The sequence below is a fragment of the Rhinolophus ferrumequinum genome, chromosome 20, assembly GCF_004115265.2.
Source record: "Rhinolophus ferrumequinum isolate MPI-CBG mRhiFer1 chromosome 20, mRhiFer1_v1.p, whole genome shotgun sequence".
NCBI classification, from domain to species: domain Eukaryota; kingdom Metazoa; phylum Chordata; class Mammalia; order Chiroptera; family Rhinolophidae; genus Rhinolophus; species Rhinolophus ferrumequinum.
The window spans coordinates 47848590-47872046 of record NC_046303.1 but is presented as its reverse complement, the minus strand read 5'-3'; the positions used below and the strand labels follow the sequence as shown (position 1 = coordinate 47872046).

The 23457-nt window shown below is 36.5% G+C and overlaps 1 protein-coding gene across 1 annotated transcript in view; it reads left to right on the top strand.

The window, feature by feature from the left end:
* The first annotated feature begins 1800 nt into the window (after positions 1-1800).
* The window catches only part of ORC5 (origin recognition complex subunit 5), a 77398-nt gene continuing 55741 nt past the window's right edge, over positions 1801-23457 (top strand). Inside the window, exons 1-5 of the mRNA XM_033088792.1 lie at positions 1801-1985; positions 4082-4174; positions 7187-7387; positions 17769-17843; positions 20751-20862. Coding sequence (XP_032944683.1) covers positions 1914-1985; positions 4082-4174; positions 7187-7387; positions 17769-17843; positions 20751-20862 — 553 coding nt within the window. The 5' untranslated portion in view covers positions 1801-1913. The remainder of the gene's footprint in view (positions 1986-4081; positions 4175-7186; positions 7388-17768; positions 17844-20750; positions 20863-23457) is intronic.

Here is a 23457-nt window from a genome sequence, read left to right as displayed (position 1 = left end):
TGGAAAAAAAATATTTGGTTTATTCTCAGATAATACCCTAAACAGTATCCTCAACTATCTAGAAGGACTTTCACAATGTCTAACATGGTACTAAGGATACATTACCCAATTTATAAAGATCGTGCTGGTCCTTCACATTTAAATTTCCTTATCAGTAGATGACCAAAGGACCAAAGGTAACTTTGTTTCAGAGTAAACTCTCTGTGGCCTCATAAGTAAGATACAATTCTCTTAGCATAACATAAATTGTCCCTGATTGACCTCTTGCCACTCACTAGTTTTACTCTTAAAATTATTGTCTAGTCCCTGGTATGGGATTGGCTGTTTGCCCCTTTTTGTCTTTATCTTGACTATTTTTTTTTTTTTTCTTTGAATTTGTCGGTCTCACAGGTGAACCTTATTCTTTAGACTCAGTTTCCTGGTTCTTCTCTCTGGGAAACTTTCCTTAATCTCTCCAGGCAGTAAGGCACTTCCTCTCAGGTCAACAATTATTGCTTATCATACCAGACACTACGGTAAATGCTGAAGATGGAACTATGAAGAAGACAGGGTTTCCTGCTCTCATAAAGCACCTGGCAAACGAGACTAACATTTAATTATTTAGTTATACTTCTGTTGAATGTTGTATAAAGATGTAGTATTATGAGACTGTATAACCCAGTCTTAGGAGGGTGGTAGGGACTAACTTCCCTTAGGAAGAGATATTGAAAGATTTGATGGACGGTCCCATTGTGCTTTTTATAATTCTCTCTTGCTTAGGCAATTGTATTTGAATTGCTGCTTTAAAAATATGATTTTGAGTAGCTAAGTTTTAGACAATGATTATCACAAGATCCTTCGGGCCATCACAAGAATCTGATCATGATGTCCACAATTTAAATCTATGTGTAACATACACTAAGTATATCATCTTTTACTCCTAGCAATATCCTAGCTATTACTGTTATTAGTCCTATTTTATAGATAAGAAAGTTGAGATTCAAAATGAATAGTTCGAGGATTCTTCCAAGGACTCTGTTCTGGAAGTCGTTGAGTCAGTGGCTCCAAACTAGTTGTTTCAGGACCCCAACGCGTTTTTTCACCGTGTATTTCTACATCTTTTCATTTGCAGAATCTTCTGTCTGGTTTCTGGCAGGTGTTCCATGAATAAATAAATACACGTGAAAGCCTTATGCTAAAGGTAGTATTATTTTTACTCCTGTTACCCTCACCAACATACACTAGAACTTCCTCCTCTTAGAGAGAGGTACATGTAGAACTGGTTTCAGGCTTGCATGAAGACTAGCAATTTCAAGTTATTTATTCAACCCATTACATTCTTTTTCTGTCCCGGATGCCACTAATTTCCTACACCCTCGTCAGAGGGAAAAAAAACCCCCATCTTTTGAATATACTGGTCATCTGAACCCGCTTTCCCCACATTCCCGTAAAGAGACGGGCCTAGGCTCCACGCCTGCCTTCCCTTCCTGCGTGGGGCTCCAGGGCGAAAGCTCCTGCATTCTCAAAGTTTCTAAATTTGGGGCCTCAAGAAGGGAAAACAGAAGCCAAGGGTTCGCGGGCCACTGAGCCCAATTAGCTCTTTTCAGCTGCATCTCTGCGCATCCCCGCGTCCTCTCGGCCTCTGGGTGGCAAAGGACGCAGTTGGAGACGCCCACCCCCAGGCAGCAGCCACGGCAAAACTGCCCTGCAGATAAGTACCCAAGGCCAGCTACCTCGAACCGTTGGAGACTAAGGCGGGGCGAAACTACGCGTGCGAGTCGACGTCACACCGACGCACGAGCACGCCGGCCCCTCCCACAAGCCCGCGGGTCGGGTTTCCGGCGGGAGAGGGGCTCGCGGTGTGGAGGTGAAGCTTCGGCTTGTGTCGGGACGCCGGCTGGCCGCGGCTCTACTGTCCCCTGGTAGCCGCCAGAATGCCTCACTTGGAAAACATGGTGCTTTGTCGCGAGTCCCAAGTGTCCACCTTGCAGTCTCTATTTGGAGAGGTATTGTGGTCAGGTGATCTTTTCCAGATCCCGGAGACAAACGTTTTCGAGGTCTTGCGACGTGTTCCTTTTGTGTGTGTGTTTGGATTGAGAACATCTTTTGCGTTGAGCTAGGGGGTGTTGTAGGTCTACCCCACTCCTTCTCCCAAAATAACTTGTGTTAACCCCTTTAAAAGGAAACTGCACAGCAGGATGGGCCTGCCCTGCAGAATGTTAGCCCACGACGTGTGCTTTTACGGACACGCCGCACTTTGGAGATGGTGTTAGCCCAAAGTAGTCACTAGCGGTTGCTTCTTACTTTCACCCAACTGAACAGGATTTTAAACCACAGGTGTGTGTCATTTATTCAAATGTAAGTTCGCACATTTCAGTGAGGTAGTTGGTGTAAGTCAAGTGTGTATATATATAGGTGGTGGTTTTCAAGATCAGTGAGGGCCAAAGCAGTGCTTCAGGTTTAAAAATTCAGCGGCTTTTCCCAGATCACTCCAACCAGAAGTGGTCCTCTTGAGAAAGAATATTGGCAAATAGAGATGCGGTATGGCTCACCGAAAGGGTTTTGACCTCTTCTCTTACTGCAGATCATGTTTAACATCACTTTTTTGCAAGGTGCTGTGTACGTGGGAGATGCTAAAAACTAGTTAATATTTTTAAGCCGATGTATTTATTCAACAAATAAATGCTGAGCACCTTCTCTATGTCAGGCACTGTGCCAGATCCTGGCTATTAAAGTTTATATTGGGGAGTTTACGAAGAAGGTGAAAGGTTAAATAACAATGCAAGAGTTCAATTTAGTTCTAGGGAACAATAAGAAAGATGTTATAAGGAGGGCTATTATTAAGCACCAAATAATGGACGCGGACAAGTGTGTCAGGATTCCATAAAGGAAGAGTTCTAGTGGAGCTTGAAAAAATTTTCTGACGGACGTTTTGAACTTTTCTTTAGAGGTGGAATATAGTATTTGTATAACAGAGATGTTCAGCAAGCATGCATTTAATTTTTGGGACAGAATTTTTGAGCTAGGTAATTTACAGGATTTTTACATACACTTTCCAAAAAGGATTATCGTATTAAAACACCCATTTTTAGTTTATTTTTAGGGTTTGGGCTGCTTTTGCATTAGGCATATGGCATTTAGAAAGTTTTTTCCTGTATAAATCTGATTTCCAATTTGTCTTGCAAGAGGAAATGTATAACTGAGTGGCTAGAATGTGATAAATGTTTGTGACTACTATTGTAGAGGTAGGTGACGCTCATAGACTACTTTCTCATGGAAGTTGCATCATCCAATTTTCTTGTAATTATTTTTAAAATGTATGTCTTCCGGCTAGACTGCGAGCTCCTTCAAAGCAGATTTTGTCTTTAACTGATATTTATACTCTTCAGCGTATCATGGTTTACAGCACTTAAATGTGCATTGAATGACTGAAGCATATTTGTAGTATCACTTTTCACTAGGCAGCTTACTCTTAATATATTACTGGAGGATCTTATGAATATGTACTTTGAAATATGTGCTATGTAGACTTCATAGTTGTTTTATTTGATGAAATGTATACATTTAGGCCAGGGCAATTTAGTATGCATAACTTGAAAGTATTCTGTAAGTTTTCCTAAGAACAGAGGACTCCTGAAATCCTTCTAACCCTGTGATTACATTTGTTTAGTTTTAGAGCTTTAAAATGTATAATGCAGTTGCAACCTGTGTGGGGATTAGATTCTTTACAAAAGGGTTAAAATAAAAATGAAGTGTGGTCAGAATTATCCTTGGAAAACCTCTTAAATCTCCTATAAATTTGAAAATACAAGAATTTGTATATATAAATCTGTACAATGATAAAAAATTATAACTATATATAATAAGGTAGAATATAATAAATATGCCAAATATAATTTTTTAGAAAGTTTAATTTCTTAACAGAGGAACTGCTTAGAGTTGAATTTAGGTACAAAGTGTGGTGATGACTCCACTGAATGCTCACTTTTGAAATAATTTGTATTCAGTATTTTACTTTACTACATGAAACTTTCTCACGAATTGATAAATGCTTATTTTCTGTTTTGCACGTGCAGATTGAAATTTTTCTTTTCTGTTCTAGAGACATCATTTCAGCTTCCCATCTATTTTTATTTATGGACATACTGCCAGTGGAAAGACCTATGTAACACAAACTTTGTTGAAAACTTTAGAGGTAAGAGTAACCCTAAATAAACTCAATGTTAATTGATTTTTACTGAGTCCTAGAAATGGAAGGGATCTGGGAGCTTATTTAGTCCAGTTTACCTTTCTCTCAAGGAATGTCATCTACATAAAACATTTCTGACCAACTTTTGTTTAAATACCTTCAAAGACTGTAAGCTTCAGAAAAGATTATTAGACAACTTGAGCCTTGATGTTAGAAAGTGATTTTTTTATTTCTAACTTTCATTAGCTGATAATATTTGGGAAAAAACACACATGAGGATAAATTTTTAAAAAACTATTAAAATCTGTTTATTTTCCATTGTTGTATTTATAATATTGATACTGGTAAATCTGAATGTCCACAAATATGAAACTGAATATATCACTTTTACCATACCTTTCTTCCCATAATGCCTATCACAGTGAAGGGTATCGATCGATATTCACATAGCTGTTAAACTTTCTCTTTCCTCATCCTCACTCTCATGGTAAATCGAAGCAGTAAACATGTTCTACTCCTTCTACATTATTAATGTCTTGACGCCATGTACCTTTAATCACAGCCATAACTATCTCCATTTCACTTACCATTGTTTCTTCCCTGTATTTCTGCAACAGTCTCCTCAGTGTAATTCACTCTTCACCCTGTCACTAGTTTATGAAAATCTCTCTTAAGATCATTAGGAAAATATTCAAGTGCTTTGTCTGATACATAAGACCTTTCATGAGCTGAATTCAGTTTAACTTTCATAATGTAATAGTTAAGAATTTGGGCTGTAGAGTCTGGCAGACTCATGTTCTGCTTCTGGAATTACCACTTAGTTTTTTTCCCCATTTGAAAAGTAGCGCTAAAAGTGACAACATTTGGAATTGTTGGGAGAATTAAACGAGTTGATACAAAAAGTGCTTAGTACAGTACTTAATATATAGTAAGCATTCAATAAGGGTAGCTGCTATTATTAATGATTATTGCTGTACTGTCTTTCATGTTCTAAGCCAGGATGGGCAAACTTTTTCTTAAGGGTCAGGTAACAAATATTGTAAGCTTGTAGGCTGTATAGTTTCTACCACAACTACTGAACTCTGCCTTAGTGTGAAAGCAGTTGTGGATAGTGTCAATCTGAATAGGTATGGATGGCTGTATTCTAATACAACTTGACCAAAATGTGGCTGGCCTACAGGCTGCAGTTTGCTAACCCCAGTCCCAAGCTCTAGCTCTGGAGGTGCATATTTTGTATGGTATACTGAACGACTAACAGTTTCTGCTCTCTTACTTTCAAGCCTGGGCACATACTGCTCTTTCCACTTGGAATGGTTTTCCTGTACTCACTCACTCGGCCTCTACTACCGTATTGCTTGGCAAATGCTTATGTATTTTGCTAGGTGTTCTTATATTTTGGGAAGCCATTGTTGACTTCCTAGGGTGTTTTAGATTCTCCTCTGTTGCGCAACCTCAGTGCTTGTGCTTAATTCTGTCATAATATTTAGAGCCCTTTCAGTTGTGATACTGTATTTGTGTTTCACTGGCTCAAGACTGAGTTTCTTGAGATTATCCTCAGCACCAAGCACACGCTTGGCACATACAACTTGTGAATTTTAGCCTTTGATCCTTAAGATCACCTGTGCATTTTACAAATACAGATGCCTGGGCTTCATACCAGATTCCAGAATCTGAGTGTACAAGGTCTGTATCGGGCATTTGCATTTGAGAACCCTGTGTATGAAGTGTCCAAATGTATGTATGTAGAGTAAAAGCGTGAAAACCGACTCAGGAAGTCACATATTTAAGGGGTATATTTTATTTTTTAACACATAATTTTTGCTGCTCTTTAATCTTTCTAATAAATGATGATTATTCCTACTTCTGGTACAGGTACACGAAGAGATGCTTAGAATATGCTGCCATTAAAGGTCATGTGTAGTACACAGATGGTAGTAAGCCAGACACCTATTCATAATAGAGATCTGTGGACTCTGGTTCATAAAGTAATGGGGGTCAAGGAGGTCAGCACATGCCGGTGAAACTGTGCCGAAGTAGACGTAATGTAGCCTTAGTTAAACCATTACTCAGAGAAAGAAAAGCCTCCTTATTGGGTGAGGTTTTTAGAGTATCTCTAAATGTAGTTAGAGGTTCCATTATTTGTCCCAGATGCTACAAGTTATCTTCCTCTGAATGATCAGTACTGCTTTTGTGATTTCACCCTGAAAAGAGACTGTATTTGTGAGCAAGTCTTTTGTTTCCTGGTTACTTCAGGAATTGCCTCCATTTTGATAGTTCCCTAAATGAAGAGCTAAGTCTCAGTCCTCATAGGATTATTATGGTTTCTAACTCTTAAAATTCTTTTTTGATCTAGGTTCATTCATCATTAAAATTATTATCTTAAAATTATAACTATAAAATTTCCTGAGAATTTTAACATTCAAATGTACTTGGGTTTTCTTATAAGAATTCTTTAGAAGAAAATACAAGTTTGCTTTGAATGCCTATAGGAAAGAAATGGCAAACTCAAATAATTGAAGTGAGTTTAACGAAGGGACTATATTTTACAAAGGTTGAAGAAAGGTTAAGGGAATCAGTAAGGGATGGTGAAGCACTGAGGACCTTTACCTCTCCCAGATCTGAACTGGCCACAGGAAGGAACAATTACCAGACCCCAGCAAGAGCTGTAGCCTTCCACTAAGGGCTGCCCCGCTGGAGCTGTGGCCTTTGGTAGAAGGTCGTAGCTGCTGTCAAACTGGACCACTGAGGGGTAGGGGTGGGAATCAAGGGAATAAATATTCAGCTTCTCTTTGTTATCACTCTTCAGTTTTCCGCTGGTTCTTCCCATTGGCTGAATCCAACCAGTGCTGGAAAATAAGAGTCTGAGCGATACCATGTGTAGCGTTCAGACTGCTCAGACACAGAGCATGTTGGAAAATGGTGGGGCATAGGTTTAGAAGGGTAAATAGGGAATATCTAGCAGAACTATTATTGTATATATGTGTTTTCTATTTATACTTTTTTGTGCTTTGTTTTCAGCTCCCACATGTCTTTGTGAATTGTGTTGAATGCTTTACCTTGAGGCTGCTTTTGGAACAAATTTTAAACAAGTTGAATCGGTTCAGTTCTTCAGAGGATAGATGTTCTACTCAAATAACCTGTGACACATTTAATGACTTTGTTCACTTATTTAAACAAGTAACCAAAGCTAAAAGTCTCAAGGATCAGACCGTATATATTGTAAGTAATTTAATTATAATCATCTCTCATTTGAAAACTGGTTTATTAGCTCAGTTTTCTTATATTTGTTTTGAGTCTCATTACGTACAATGCACTATGCAAGGTGCTCTTGGAATACAAAATGTTTTAGATGTATTTCTTATCCAGAGGGAGCTTCAGTTTAATAGAAGAGTTATGACGCATATACTGACAGATGACTACATACAGAATGTGGTAAGTGATAACCATGAGATGTAAAGTACTGACTTAGGTACATCCGATACAGCTTCCAGAGGTGCTAGCACTTGAGATAGAACTAAAAGAGTGATTAGGGTGTTGTAGGAAGAAACTGAACAATAGGAATTTCAGATGGAGGAATTATATAAGCAAAGGCATGCCGATAGGAATGGAAGCCCAGGAATGGCAAATAGTCTAGTTTTAGTGGGTTGTAAATATGAAGGGAGAAAAAGTCTAGAAATGTAGGTGGTGGCAGATCACGGAGTGTCTTGAAAACTATATTAAAACACTTTATTTCATTTTCGAGGTAGTAAGAAGAGATAGTGAAGATTTTAGAGCAACAAACATGCTTTAGGAAGATTACTCTGAAGGCATGTTGATTAGATGGTTTGGAGGAGGTGAAAGACTGAAGGCTGGACGAATGGTTTTGAGATTTTGGTAGCTGTTTACTTTAGAGGAAATTTGGGCCTGGACTAGAGTTAAGGCAGGAGATGCAGAAAGGAAAAAAATGCAAGAGACAACAAAGATCAAACCTGTTGATTGTGTATGGGGTAGGTTTGTGGGGAAAGATGAATCACTGATTTTATGCTGGCTAAGTTTTGAATTGTACTAACATCAATGTGAAAATGACTAGCAGTTTATTGAAAATGTGTAATGTGTTTTACAGTCGTGAATTTTACTTTAACCTTTTAAAAAATGATTATCTCGGGAACTGGAATTGAATTTTAATATAAAGCTTTATTAAAACAGTAAGTTATAAACTCACTGAAGGGACCAAATCTTATTTATCCTTGCATTTCCTTAAATGTATAAAACAGTTCCTTCCACTTTTTAATTTCATTCATTTATTCAACAAATATTTATTGAGCACTTCCTGTATGTCAGGCACTATTCTAGGTACTGGCCATAGAACAGGGGAAAAAATAATCTCTGCCCACTTGCAGCTTATAGTTTAGTTGAGGTAGATAAGAAGCAAGTTAATATGTACTGTGTCAGATGTGATACATTAATAGAGTAAGGGAGAATCAGGTGGGTGAGGGAGAATAGTTATTTTCCTAAATAGGGAAGACAGGGAAGATCTCACTGAGATGATGATAACTGGATTGAAACTTGAAGGAAATGAGGGGTAAGCCATGAAAACTTCTGAAAACAACAGTATTCCAAGCAAAAAGATTTACACAAGAGTACAAAGAAGATTAGAACATGCCTTGTGTATTCAAAGGATATCAGGGAAGTCATTGTGGCTGGACTAGTTTAATGGGGAGAGTGGTAATGTTGAGAATCAATGGAAAGGTGCAAGGATAGGAACATGAAGACTAGTGTTATGGGTTGACTTGTTTACTCCAGAAATTCATATGCGGAAGTTCTAACCCCTAATATTTCAGAATATGACCTTATTTGGAAATAGGGTCATTGCAGTTCTAATTCAGATGAAGTCATACCAGACTAGATTGAGCATCTAATCCAGTATGACTGGTGTCCTTATAAAAAGGAAATTTGGAGACAGACATGCACATGGGAGAATGCTATGTAAAGATTGGAGTTACGCTGCCACAAGGCAAGGGACTAGCAGAAGCTAGGAGAGCGATGTGAAACCGATTCTTTGCTAGCACCTTCAGAGGAAGCGTGGGCCTGTCAACACCTAGATTGTGGACTTCTCCAGAACAATAAGTTTCTGTTGTTTAAGCCACCCTGTTTGTGGTGCTTTGTCATGGCAGCCCTAGAAAACTAATACAATTAGTTATGAGGCATTTGTAGTAATCTAGGCAAAACATGTTGGCTTAGACCAGGTTAGTAGCAATGGAGGTGGTAAGAAGTGGCCTGGATATATTTTGAGGATAGGGTTGACAGAATTTTCTGATCAGTTGAGTCTGTAGGAGGAGAGAAAGAAAGAAATCAGAATGACTCAGAAGTGTGTGTGCACCTCGAAGGACGGACTTGTCAGTTATCTGAGTGGAGAAAACTATAGCAGGTGGGGTTTTCCTGTGGGGGAGGAATGATCAGGAGTTTGGTTTTGGGCATGTTAAGTCCAAGTAGAGATGTTGAATTGGAACTTGGACACTTGAGTTTGTGGTCAAATGTGATGATGCTTTTTGGAGTTGTGAGCTGTGAAGCTGGATTAGGTCACCAAGAGAGAGGTGAGTCCAGTGACTGAGTCCTGTGGCCCTTCAGTGTTCAGGAGATGAGGAAGAACAAACAAGAAGAGAAATCAGTGATGGGGTGGCTGGTTGATTCAGTGGTTAGAGCGCAGTGCTCATGGCATCAGGGTTGCTGGTTCGATTCCCACATGGGCCAGTGAGCTGCACCCTCCACAACTAGATTGAAGACAACGACTTGACTTGGAGCTGATGGGTCCTGGAAAAACACATTCTTCCTCCAATATTCCCCAATAAATAAATAAACAAATAATAATAATAATAATAAAAGAAATCAATGATGTACAAGGAAAACTTGCAGAGTGCAGTGTCCTGGAAATCTTGCTAAGCTGCCCTTTCCTCGTCCTTTGGATGAGAGAGCAGGCTTTTGTTGGGGCTTTTTGGTCTATGCTAGTTGGCCTTTCTTCATCTGGCTTCTTCAGCTCCACATCAGGGATATGACAGGCAGAAGACAACTCAGGCAGTTTACTTCCTCTGAGGTGAGTTGCCATTCTTCCAGTTCTGAGGTCCCTAGCTAGTTTGCCTTCTCTCCACCTTTCAGAGCCCTGTTTGTTTTATATAATATTCAAGATTCTTAGTAATACTTAGAAGGAAGAATAGGAAAAAGTACATCTACTCCATCTTCTTAGAAGCAGGAAGTCTATTTTTTTTTTAATGTAAATGCATAGTGAAGAAGATAGTGACTAATATAGTTTGGCACCATTACCACCTTGAGTTATGCTAAGGAGGCTCTAGTTTAACCCATCATTGCTTTTCTTTTAAAAATTTTATTGGGGAAGGGGAACAGGACTTTATTGGGGAACAGTGTGTACTTCCAGGCCTTTTTTCCAAGTCAAGTTGTTGTCCTTTCAATCTTAGTTGTGGAGGGTGCCGTTCAGCTTCAAGTTGTTGTCCTTTCAGTCTTAGTTGTGGAGGGCGCAGCTCAGCTCCAGGTACAGATGCCGTTGCTAGTTGCAGGGGGCGCTGCCCACCATCCCTTGCGGGAGTCGAACCGGCAACCTTGTGGTTGAGAGGACACACTCCAACCAACTGAGCCATCCAGAAGCTCAGCGGCAGCTCAGTTCAAGGTGCCGTGTTCAATCTTAGTTGCAGGGGGTGCTGCCCACCATCCCCCGCGGGACTCGAGGAATTGAACTGGCAACCTTGTGGTTGAGAGCCCACTGGCCCACGTGGGAATCGAACCGCAGCCTTCGGAGTTAGGAGGACCAGAGCTCTAACTGCCTGAGCCACCGGGCCGGCCCCCCACCACCGTTGCTTTTGCACCATCAGTGCAAATGTCAACATGGTGAAAAAGGCAAATCATATTTTAGTATTATTATGAAAATAATTTTGACCTTTTCAGCCGCCTGAAAAGCTATCAGGTATTCTCCCCACCTCCCCCAAGGGGCCACAGATCACATTTCAAAAACCAGTGATCTAGGAAATAAGTTGATTTTTCGCTGAGGTAGGGTAGGAGACAAGATCACTGGTGGAGAGGAATATAAGGAACTAAGAGTCTACCGTATCAGAACGGGCCATTTATGTCAGTTTGAAATATCCAAAAAATGTAAGAATTGTATTAGAGAAGTGATACTCAGAAAACAACATTTATAGAATGAAGAGGAATGACACAAGAATACGTGGATGGCTTCAACAAGTAGAATTTTAAAGCTGTGTGTCTTTAGGGAGGAGAGAGAATCAATATTCTAGAAACAGCCATAAGGAGTAATTAGGGCCCTCCTCATTTGTCAGGCCCAGTGGAGTAAAGTAGGCATTCAGGAAGTATTTATTAGTTGACTAAAGGTTAAGAGTGGATAAGTTTGCAGATATTTAGTTTAGAACATTTTTTAGAGTAAATCTATAGACTGTTCAGCTATCTAATATATGAACTGGTAAGCTTCAGTACTTAGGAAGTAATACAGAAAGGTGGCTGAGAATGTTTTCTAGTCAGTAAACTAATTTGCAAATCAAGAGTCTATTAGAATGCCTTTGTGTAAATTATTAAGAAAAATGCCTGCATCTGAATTAAAATTTTTACTTCCCTGAATTAGTTATCTGATAATTGCTTTTGAAGAGGATAATTTATTAGAATAACATAAAATCATTAATTACAGTCGGTTAACTATATTAAATCAGAATGAACTATTAATGCTCCAGGTTTGTGTTCTATATTAAAATGGACATAAAAATTGACCAATTTATTTGAAATTGTGTCCTGAATCAAAGAGTTATTTAAATGGAGATTGATGGGAAAATTTCATAATGTGAATACATAGTGGAGAGACTAATTTATACCTTTTTATCAGTAAATAATTTCAGCTTTACTTTGTCTAAACTAGTTAGGAGTGAAATAAGTTGATTACTCATATTGTTTCAAGCTGTCTATGTAATAAAACAGATAGAAAACAATTTGTACTACTCAGGAAAACAATTTTATATTACCTACATTTTAGTTTTATTCCTAATTTAAATAATTATAATTTGCAATAATCTATTAATAAAGGGTAAATGATTAAAAAAACACCCTTTCTTTGGAGAAAGGGTGATTTCAGTTCTTGGTAGAAAATGTACAAGAGAAGCTTAGAACATCTTGCCATATTAGAAAACTAGCTAGGAGACTTATCAACTACTAGGGTTATTTAAAAAAGACGGAGGATCTCATGGATCAAAAGAATTAATATTGTTAAAATGTTCTTACTATCTAAAGTGATCTATAGATTCAGTACAATCCCTATCAAAATTCCAATGGCAGTTTTCACAGAAATAGAAAAAACAATTCTAAAATTTTTTTGGAATCACAAAAGACCCTGAATAGTGAAAGCATCCCTAAGAAAGAAGAACAAATCCTGAGAAAGCTGGAAGCATCACACTTCCTGATTTTAAACTATTGTATAAAGCTGTAGTTATCAAAACAGTATGGTACTGGAATAAAAATAGACACATAGAACAATAGGACAGAATAAAGAGTTAAGAAATAAACCCATATATACATGATCAATTAATTTATGACGAAGGAGCCAAGAATATACACTGGGGAAACGACAGTCTCTTCAATAAATAGTGTTGGACAAACTGGACAGCCACATACAAAAGAATGAAACTGGACTAGTATCTTACACCATGCACAACATCAACTCAAAATGAATTAAACACTTGAACATAAGGCCTGAAACTAAAATTCCTTGAAGAAAACAGGAGAATATCTCCTTTATATCAGTGTTGGCAGTGATTTTTTTTTTTTTGGGGGGTGGGGGATTTGACACTAAAAGCAAAGGCAACAAAAGCAAAACTAAACAGGTGGGACGACATGAAACTAAATAGCTTCTGCCCAGCAAAGGAAACCATCAACAAAATGAAAAGGCAGTCTGTGGAATGAGAGAAAATATTTACAAGTCATATATCTGATAAGGGGTTAATATCCAAAATATTTAAGGATCTCGTACAACTCAGTAGGAAAAAATAATAATCTGATTAAAAAATAGGCAGAGGAACTTAGTAGACATTTTTCCAAAGATGGCCAACGGGTCCATGAAGAGGTTCTCCTCATCCCTAATCATCAGGGAAATGCAAATCAAAACCACAACGAGATACCATCTCACACCTGTCAGAACGTCTATCGAAAAGATAGGAGATAACAAGTGTTGGCAAGGATGTGGGGAAAAGGATACCCTTGTGCAATGTTGGTAGGAATGTCAAACAGGATGGAGGTTTCTCAAAAATTAAAATTAAATTCTGTCAATCTTATTTATGGGTATATAGACAAAGGAAATGAATTCGGGTTCTCAAAGAGATACCTGCACTCCCATGTTTATTACAGCATTATTTACAATAGCCAAGATACTGGAAACAACCTAAATGTCCGTCAGTGGATGAAGATGTAATATATATTGTTAACCTAAAATTAAAAAGCTGAAATGAGAAGCAAGGAGTACTTATTTGGGGTTAAAGAACTGCAATTTGGGTAGTACAGATTTAGGCAGAAACCCAAATAGTATCTCTATTAAAGGGTGAAAGCAAAAGGCTTTTATGAGAAAAGCAAAGTAATAATTACATGAAAAGAAAAAGAATTCCTGTTGGTGCTAACAGGCTGAGCTACTCAGCTATACATGATTGGTGACTGATTCTGTCTTCAGATAGAGAGTCCATAATCATCAATCCTTGTGGTCAGGATGTCTGCTTTCCTGCTGGCTTTACAAACAATTGTTTGTAAAACAGTGTTGATTTTAGCCCAGTGTAAAGGTCTGGCAAAGTACAAAGGTTCAAGGAACAAGACAAGCTAGGCAGTTCCGCAAGAATGGTGGCTCCATTTTGAATAGCCTCAGTTTATAGTATTTTTAACAATGAAGTATTATTCAGCCATAAGAAAGGAGGAAATCCTATCATTTGCAACAATATGGATGGATCCTGAGGGCATTATCCTAAGTGAAGTAAATCATACAAAGACAAATACTGTATGATCTCATTTATATGTGGAATCTAGAAAAGCTAAACGTATAGAAACTGAGTAGAATGGTGGTTACCCAGGGGCTAGGGGGTAAGGGAACTGGAGAGATGTTGGACAAAGGGTACAAACTTCCAGTTAGAAGATGCATACGTTCTGGGAATTCTAATGTAGAACATAGTGATTATAGTTAATAATACTGTATTATATACTTGGAAGTTGCTAAAAGAGTAGAGTACAGCTTAAATGTTATCACAACAGAAGAGGGGAATTTTGTGAGGTGATAGAGGTGTTAGCTAACGTCATGGTGGTAATCATTTTGCAATATGTGAGTGTATCAGATCAACTCATACACCTTAAACTTGCACACTATTATGTGTCAGTTATATCTCAATAAAGCTGAGGGAAAAAGACAAAGAAGCCATTTTGAAGGGGCTTCAATTGGCCGAAGATGAGACAATTTGACCTTCAAAAAGTGGATGCAAGCACAGTAGACGTTAAAATTCAGGAATTCATAATATTAAATAAATACTTAAAAAACAAAACCTTAGCTCGTTGGTTACTACGGGAGTTTAATTTACTAGCATACTGCTGTAGGCCGAATAATGGCCCCTGAAAATATCAGGTCCTAATCCCTGGAACTTGTACACGTTACCTCATTTGGCAAAAGGGTTTTTGCAGATGTGATTCAGTTAAAGATCTTGGGATGGGGAGATTCACCTGGATTACCTGTGTAGGCCCTAAATGCAATCACAAATGTCCATATAGGAGAGAGGCAGATGGAGATTTGACCACACCACATAAACACAAGATACAGCCAGATTCGGAAGCAGAAACAAGCAAGAGTGAGAAACTTGGAAGATGCTGGCCTGGAAAATTAAAGTGATGCAGTTACAAGTCAGAGTGCTGGAGCCATCAGAAGCTGGGAGAGGCGAGGGATGGAGTTGTGGAGGGAATATGGCTGTGCCAACACCTTGATTTTGGCCCAGTGAAACTGATTTCAGACTTTGGACTGTGAAAGAATAAATTTTTAGTCTGTTTTAAGCCACCAAATTTGTAGTAATGTATTATAGCAACCACAGAAAGCTAATACAGGCATACACTCATTATTCTGAAAATAGGCACGCAAAGGAAGAATCAAGCATTTCTTCCTTTTGTCCTGTGTGAACTTTATTTCTGGGTAGCCAAATAGGGGATGAGGGAGAACTCTTTCCAGAAAAATGTCCTCCCATAAATGCAGAAAGAATCATAGGAGATTATAGTGTTGTAATCTCTAATTAATAATTGCAGTCCCTAGTTAATAATGTATATAGGTAGTGAGCATCAGTTGATGCTGAAATCATTAGGAGAAAAGCTTCTGGGGAACTTGATAATCAATGGATGGATCAGGCTGACAACACCTGAACCTGTCAGTCCATCTTAACATCATAAAAAAGATAACCAGGTCTTGTGTGCTTGCTGATGTAATTCAGTAAGACATACATAGCACTATTTGTGAAGTATTCTTCCCCAAAACTCGAACCTGAATCAGATCAAAAGTCCGGATCTACTGATTATTTTACAGTAAATATGGAGGATATAGGAACATATTAAATGACGCAACAGAAATGCAATCAGGCGTTTCAGAATTTGGAAAATTCTACATGACAGATGACCTAACTAAAAGGAAAAAAAGATGGTTCAGTAGAAGTGTTATTTGAAACAAACAAGAAACAAACCAAATGTAATGTATGGATCCTTTTTGGATCCTGAATCAAATAATCTAACTCTGAGAAGACATTTATGGTACAAGTGGAGAAATTTGAATCCTGGTTATTAGGTGATACTAAGGAATATTGTTTAATTTTTCTAGGCATGATAATGATACTGTAGTTATGTTTTTAAAAAGTGCTCATTTTTCATAGCTGCATACTGACATATTTACAGAGAATGGTATCTCTGGGGTTTGTTTTAAATTATCCAGCAAGATGGTGGAGGGAAAAGTGGAGGGTGGATAGAAGAAACAAGATTGACCATATGTTGATATTGTTTGAATTGGGTGAAATATATATGGGAATTCATGGTACTCGTCTCTCTAGTGTTGTGTATATTTTAAAATTTCCATAACAAAAAGTAAAAAAATGTTAGGGTAAATATTTTAAATAGTACTTTTAAGACTGATCTTTTTTTTTAAAGGACAGATGGATGACCTGTTCAGAAAGGTTTTTTTTAAAAAAAATTTAATGGTTTTTTAAAATGGAAATTTCAAATACATAAACAGAATAGTGTAGTGTACCCAAATGAACCCGTCACCCAGCCTCAATCATTAACATGTAGCCAGACTTTTGTGTCATCTGTAACCCATTCATTGTTCCTGAATCACATCACATCATTCAAAAAAATAGACTGTATTCTATGTATTCTGTATCTACCATATGTGTATTACACATATATGTATGTCACTCATAAATCTATATATGTATACTATATCTTTCTGTATATAGTATAATATATATATTGTATATCTCTAAAAGATAAGTACCTTTTAAACAAACATAACCGAATAGCATTGTCATACCACTGAACAAAAATTTTTATCTTAACATGATCTGTTATCCAGTTAAACAGGGTTTAGCATGCAGCTAAAGTTCAAGCAAGAAAAGTTTTACGTGATGAAATTCAGAGTTTTCTTGTATGTATGTCTTTTTTTTTAGATCAGAAAGAGCCGTAATTTTTTTGGTTCATGGTGAACATTTGTCTTTTATCAAATGGAGTAAAAAATGCACACGGTTGTATTTCTTTCTTCTTCTTCTTTTTTTTTTTTAAAGATTTTATTCGGGAAGGGGAACAGGACTTTATTGGGGAACAGTGTGTACTTCCAGGGCTTTTTCCAAGTCAAGTTGTTGTCCTTTCAGTCTTAGTTGTGGAGGGCACAGCTCAGCTCCAGGTCCAGTTGCCCTTGTTAGTTGCAGGGGGCGCAGCCCACCCTTCCTTTTGGGAGTCGAACCGGCAACCTTGTGGTTGAGAGGACGCGCTCCAACCAACTGAGCCATCCAGGAGCTCAGCGGCAGCTCAGCTCAAGGTGCCTGTTCAATCTTAATTGCAGGGGGCGGAGCCCACCATCCCTTGCGGGGGTTGAGGAATCGATCTGGCAACCTTGTGTTTGAGAGCCCACTGTCCCATGTGGGAATCGAACTGGCAGCCTTCAGAGTTAGGAGCACAGAGCTCCAACCACCTGAGCCACTGGGCCGACCTGTATTTCTTTAAACCTAAGAAAATGTCCTTAGAGCATCTTATATCATTATTTTTTTGGTAGAATACCTGAAAAATAAACCTTTTTAATGTAGCTGTGACTCATTTTCCATTTAGAAATTTGAATTAAGACATGTCATAAATAATCCGTTTTCTAACTTACTTGATCTATTTAAAATATCTTCCACAAATCTAAATAGCATTTAAAAATTCATGGTACAGTTTTTCTTTTTAACATAGAAAGTTCACTTCTTTAATTGTGCATTATTAATTTTTGTAATTTTGTAACTTAATTGTAAATGTGTAAAAGGGCATTGCAAATTGATTTTGATGCTACTTTTTTTTTTTTTTAAATAAGGTTCTAGATAAAGCGGAGTATCTAAGAGATTTGGAAGCGAATATTTTGCCTGGGTTTCTTAGGTTACAAGAATTGGTAAGTAATGTATGAGAATCTTTTTCCCCTGTGGCCTAATCAATAGACAGTGTTGTCAGCTTTTTACTTTTGCCAGTCTGATAGGGAGAAATGGTATCTTAATATAGTATTAATTTGCATTTCTCTATTATGAGTGAAATTAGCATTTTTCAAAATTAAAGCGATTTGTGACTTGATAACATTTATTTTTTAATTTTAGGTTTTTATTTCTAATTACAAGTGACTAACTGCTTTCTATTAAAAGATTTTAGGTGCTTGCTTCAGTAAATGGCAGTGGGCTAGACTGAGTTTTCTGTAAGAATTTTAAAATTTTTTTTCATTTCAATAATCTAAAAAAAGAATGATATGTCTATTCTATATCATCTTGAGTTCTTTGTCATGGACACTGGTGTCAGAACCAGCTTTGTATTTCAGTTTACCATTGTGTTGGCACTGAATGGTATTAATACTTCTCTAATTGTCATGGTCTGGAAAGAGAGGAGGCATATTTTTTAATATGCATATGTGTCAAGTGAAAGCCAAATGATATTATGGCAAAAACAGGATTTTACAGTTGTTTAAATAAAGAAAATTGGTGAGAGAATTCAGTGTTCACCAATACCAGTTGGTATAGGAATACTGAACTCAAAAGAACTGTGACTGTTCCACTTTGTGAACATGGGTTAGTTTGAGCAAACAGTACTGGTCATCATATTCAGTTAATCTTAATTTAAATTTTGATTTTCTAGTTTTGTATTTAACTTATAAATTTATTTTGGGTTTTATAATTTTGTGGGCACTTTGAGCATAAATGGTTTATATCTATCTAGTTTTACGTCTGTATTATTTAAGTAATAAGTAACATATAGTACGAATTAATTCAGTATTTGTGGGGGGTAGTGTTTAGAGCATTTCTACCTTTGAAAAGTTAAACGCGTTACTCAGATTTGAGAAACTCTTAGAAGTCAGAGAGGCTTTCCAAGTGCCCTGAAATCATTGTGCTCCTAAGGCTAACTCCTAAACTTCAATTTTAGTAATAGTTTTCCAATATGGAGAGGACAGGAGCAGATTAAGTGTAGCTCTTGGTGGCCTGTCGTAGAAGTTTCCTCACACAGCCTAGCCTTTCCCAGTTTGATTAACTCTTGGCATCTTACTGCCAAGATCAGGGACCCATCTCGTTTGAGCAGATGATGCCTCTTGTCTTTTATTATTCTGTTGTGTTTGTTTTTTGGCATTCACACCCACTATTTCCCATTGCTTTGGTCTAGAACTCCCTGTCTAGTATCCAGAGTGCATTCTTGCTTCGTCTTGCCCTGCCAGTATAGTTTACTGCATTTTTTCTCTTCATGCCCAGTGATGGTGATTATGCTTCCCTTCACAGTAGTTAGGCTTTTCACAATTTTTTTTTTTAGTTTTCATTATGGAAACTGAACAAAATTTAAAAATTCTCAGTAATCTCCACTCTAAGAAAAGAGAATTGTTGTTTTAATGTTTCTGAAAACATGCTTGATTTTTAAAAATGTATTTAAGAGAAATAGAGTAAAAACATTTCCTGTTTGTGTGTAGTAAATGTTTTTTCATAATTAATATTTATACGAGTAAAATGAAGTTGAAATTATGATAGATATTATATATTGAAAGTAGTTTCAGATGAACAGATGAGAACATTACCAACTTAAAATCCTTTCAGACTGATACATTTTTTTAAGCCTCTCATTATTTTTTAACTGACTTTATAAAATGCTTTTGGATAATCATATTTTAAAGCGAAGGCAGCTCAATGCTTTGAATCAACATTGTGTTTAGAGCATACTTTTTTATCCCTATAGAAATAAATTCAAGGATTCTTAAAAGTTAATAAGTTTATAAGACAAAAAGTATTTGAAAGTAAACATCTTGTCCTTAATTTCATAAAGATGCTAGATTTTTGTGGAATTATTAATTTATTAAACTCAGCTGCCTTTGTTAATCAAAAGAGTTTTTTCTAAATAATGAATATTGGAATATAAGATTAGACATAAGTTAGGAATCAATAAATAGTAAATTATCATCAAAGTATACTATAATTTATTTATGAGCTAGGGTCCTAAGAATAGTTATAGAACAAAACAGCTATGTCTGCATTGTCAACTTGGGAGATGTCAAAAGAATATGGAAAAAATTAAAATTTGTGTTGAGAATGCAGAGGTATCTACAGATAAATTCTTCACTAGCACGCATAGGGCATTTGCGGCCACTCTGTGGAAAGATAACATACACAGTAAGTTTGTTCTTGCAATGTTCTTTTTTGGTATGCTAATTATAATTTCTAAATATACTTCAAAAGATGTCTGTTTACTTAACACTGGTGTTTTAGATACTAACAGTCATACTTGGTTGTGTTTTTAATGTGTATTCAGCATCAATTTTATGTGATAATTTGTGTGAAAATAACCTTTTAAAAACTTAAACATTTTTAAATAATATGTGGTTGTATAGTATGGCTTACCTGGTTTTCTTCAATTTGTATGTCTTTGTTCTGGGTTGCAGTAGCCATTGTAATGATGAGAGATGTTAAGTTTTGCCTTTTTTGTTTGATTGAAAGCTAAAGATTTTTTTGAAAATTCCCATTAAAAGGTTTTATCTTAATTATTTAAGGAAATGTGTTTCTATAAAATAAATCCTTGTGTGACTGTCCTAGCCTTCATGGGTAACTGAAATGTTGATTAACCTAAAAGTTTTATGGAAATTCCAAGTAATTATGTATGAAAATTTGCTAGTGGAGTAACTCCTTGATTAGGTTTTCTAAATATGGCTTATTAATATGCAAATAATTTGTTATATGTTGGAAGTTTGCTAGATTTATTTGAAAGAAAAATTCAAATGGAATTATTGCTCTGGTAAAGACTTTTAAACGCAAAGTTACTTTTATTTCTTTTTCTTTTACAGACCGACAGAAATGTGACGGTTATCTTACTCAGTGAAATTGTTTGGGAAAAGTTTCGTCCAAATACTGGATGCTTTGAGCCATTTGTCTTGTATTTCCCTGATTATAGCATAGGTAAATGTTAAAACATTATTTTTACAAGTGATATTCAGTAAAGTAGTCTTTGGAAGATGAAGTTAGCATGTTCAAATCGGAATACTTTGATCTCTTAATCTGTTAAATTTTCCTGCCTGTCTCAAAATGTTGCTTACGAGGTGTGATCAAACAATTTGGTGAATGTTTAAATGTAAAAAAAATTATTACAATAAAAGACACATTGCCGTTAATCCCCTTCAAAATATCCCCCCTCGCTTCGAACACTTACCCATTGTTCTTGCTACTTTCTGAAGCAGTTCTGGAAGTCCTCTTTCGTGAGTATCTTTAGTTGCGCTGTCGTGGCTACCTCGATGTCGCTTCGAACACTTACCCATTGTTCTTGCCACTTTCTGAAGCAGTTCTGGAAGTCCTCTTTCGTGAGTATCTTTAGTTGCGCTGTCGTGGCTACCTCGATGTCCTGAATCTATTCAAAGCGTTTACCTTTCATGGTCATTTTGAATTTGGGTAAGAGCCAAAAGTCTCATGGTGCCAGATCTGGTGAATAAGGTGGATGAGGACACAATGTAATGTTTTTATTTGACAGAAATTGCCGCACCAGAAGTGATGTGTGACACAGAGCATTGTCATAATGGAGGATGAAATAAAGACATTCACCAAAGACAACTTCTAGAACTGCTTCAGGAAGTGTCAGGAACAATGGGATAAGTGTGTTCGAAGTGAGGGAGAGTATTTTGAGGGGGATTAATGGATGTGTCTTTTACTGTAATAATTTTTTTTAAATTTAAACATTTACTGTATTTTAGCATACCTCATGTTTCTACACTTACAGACGTTTTATTTTGGAACTCTGAGGGGTTATTCCTGTATAATCACTACAATTTTTTGAATAAGCAGTTCTCACATATTTGTGCTTATGGTGTGTTTTTACATTTTTAAGCTAGACATTAAGATGTATATACTGCAATTGTAACATCCATGCAAATAAGAAACAGACTAGGTTGGCAAAGCACATTAAAATTGTATTGGTATCTTTATCATGTACTTGTCCTAAGTACTATGTGAGATGCATTTTTGATTTTGTAAATCTCATTTTTCATTACTGTAACTCTTAGAGTAACTGTTAACTCTTGTGTTTCTTTTTTCTTTTTGGTTTGTCTTTAATTTTAAATTTCATAGATTGTAATGATTTTTATCTTTGGAAGAACACAATAGCTTTTTGTGTTCCTGAATAGCTTTGTAGATTAATACTGTGATGTCACTATACAAATATGATACTTCTGATTCAAAGATTGTAACTAGGAAGCATAAGGCGGTTAGCAAGCTCTGAAAAAATAGCATTCCTTGACCTTGGCCTCATTAACACTAGACTTCTGAACTAATCAGCTGTAAACATTCATTAAGATCAACAACACATTCTTGCCTGTTTTCACAAGAACAGCAATCAAAAAACACCTCCTGCCTTAACTAATTAACTGAGATTTAAAAACAGAACCAAAAAAATAGATGAAGGTAGCCCTTATTTTCAATAGCTTCTCTTCCATGAAAATCACAAAATAAGGAGGAGAGAAAAGGGTAGAGAGAAAAGGGTAGGAAGAAAAGGGTAAGAAGAAAAGAATAAATCAAAGGATTTCATTTAAATTCCTTTGAACCTATGTTATCACTGTTTGAAGATAAATTTTTTCGTGACCCATTGTAGACTTCAGTATTGAAAAATTATTCAGAATTTAAGAAAATTATAAAAAATGCTGGGGGTCTACATCTTAGTAAAGTTGGATTAAAGTATGCTATAATCAATTATGGAATTTGATTAAAAATTTTAAAAGGTGAAAAAAGATACAAAGCAGAATAGATTGAGAGGATTTGAGGATATAATTAACCAAAGTGATCTTGCCAATTTTAGAGAGTGTAGGCTACTAGATTTTTGAAAAATATATGCGTAATGAGCTAAGTTTAATCTGATTATTAAATTCTAGTGCCTTTTACATTTCAGGATTTTTTTAAACAAAAATACCATAGTCATACAAAAAGGCATTCAGAAAGGAAGCATTAATTGATAAGCCAAATTATAGTCAGAGTAAGCATGGAACCAGGGCAAAGGGATAATCTTAGCGGGTAAGTAATCCAATCATAACTGATACATATATCATCTTTAGGAATATGGTGTCTAATATTGAGGATACCCTCTCCTCTCCATTAACACTAGGGGCCCAATTCGGAATTTTTGTTTTCTGGTCTCTGCCACATGCAGACTACTCATCTTTTGGTAATGCTTTTTTTTCCCCCTTCTTCGGGTGGTTTATAATCCCGTTGATCAGTTTTTGGTTTAGTTATTGTATCAGTCAGGATAAGCTATGCTCTGAAAATAAACCATTTGAAAATCTCAGTGACTTATAATTTTCTACCTCACAACCTTTGCTATTTTTGTCCTACGTTTTACTTCTACATTTATTATAAATCCCATAATACATAAAATCAAAAAAGAAAATATGTTTTATTGTTTATCCTATTTGAGATTTATTGAGCTTCTTGGATATAGTTTCATTAACTTTGCAAAATTTTAGCTATTATTTCTTCAAAAATTTAACCACTTCCTTCCCCTTTTCTGGGACTGCA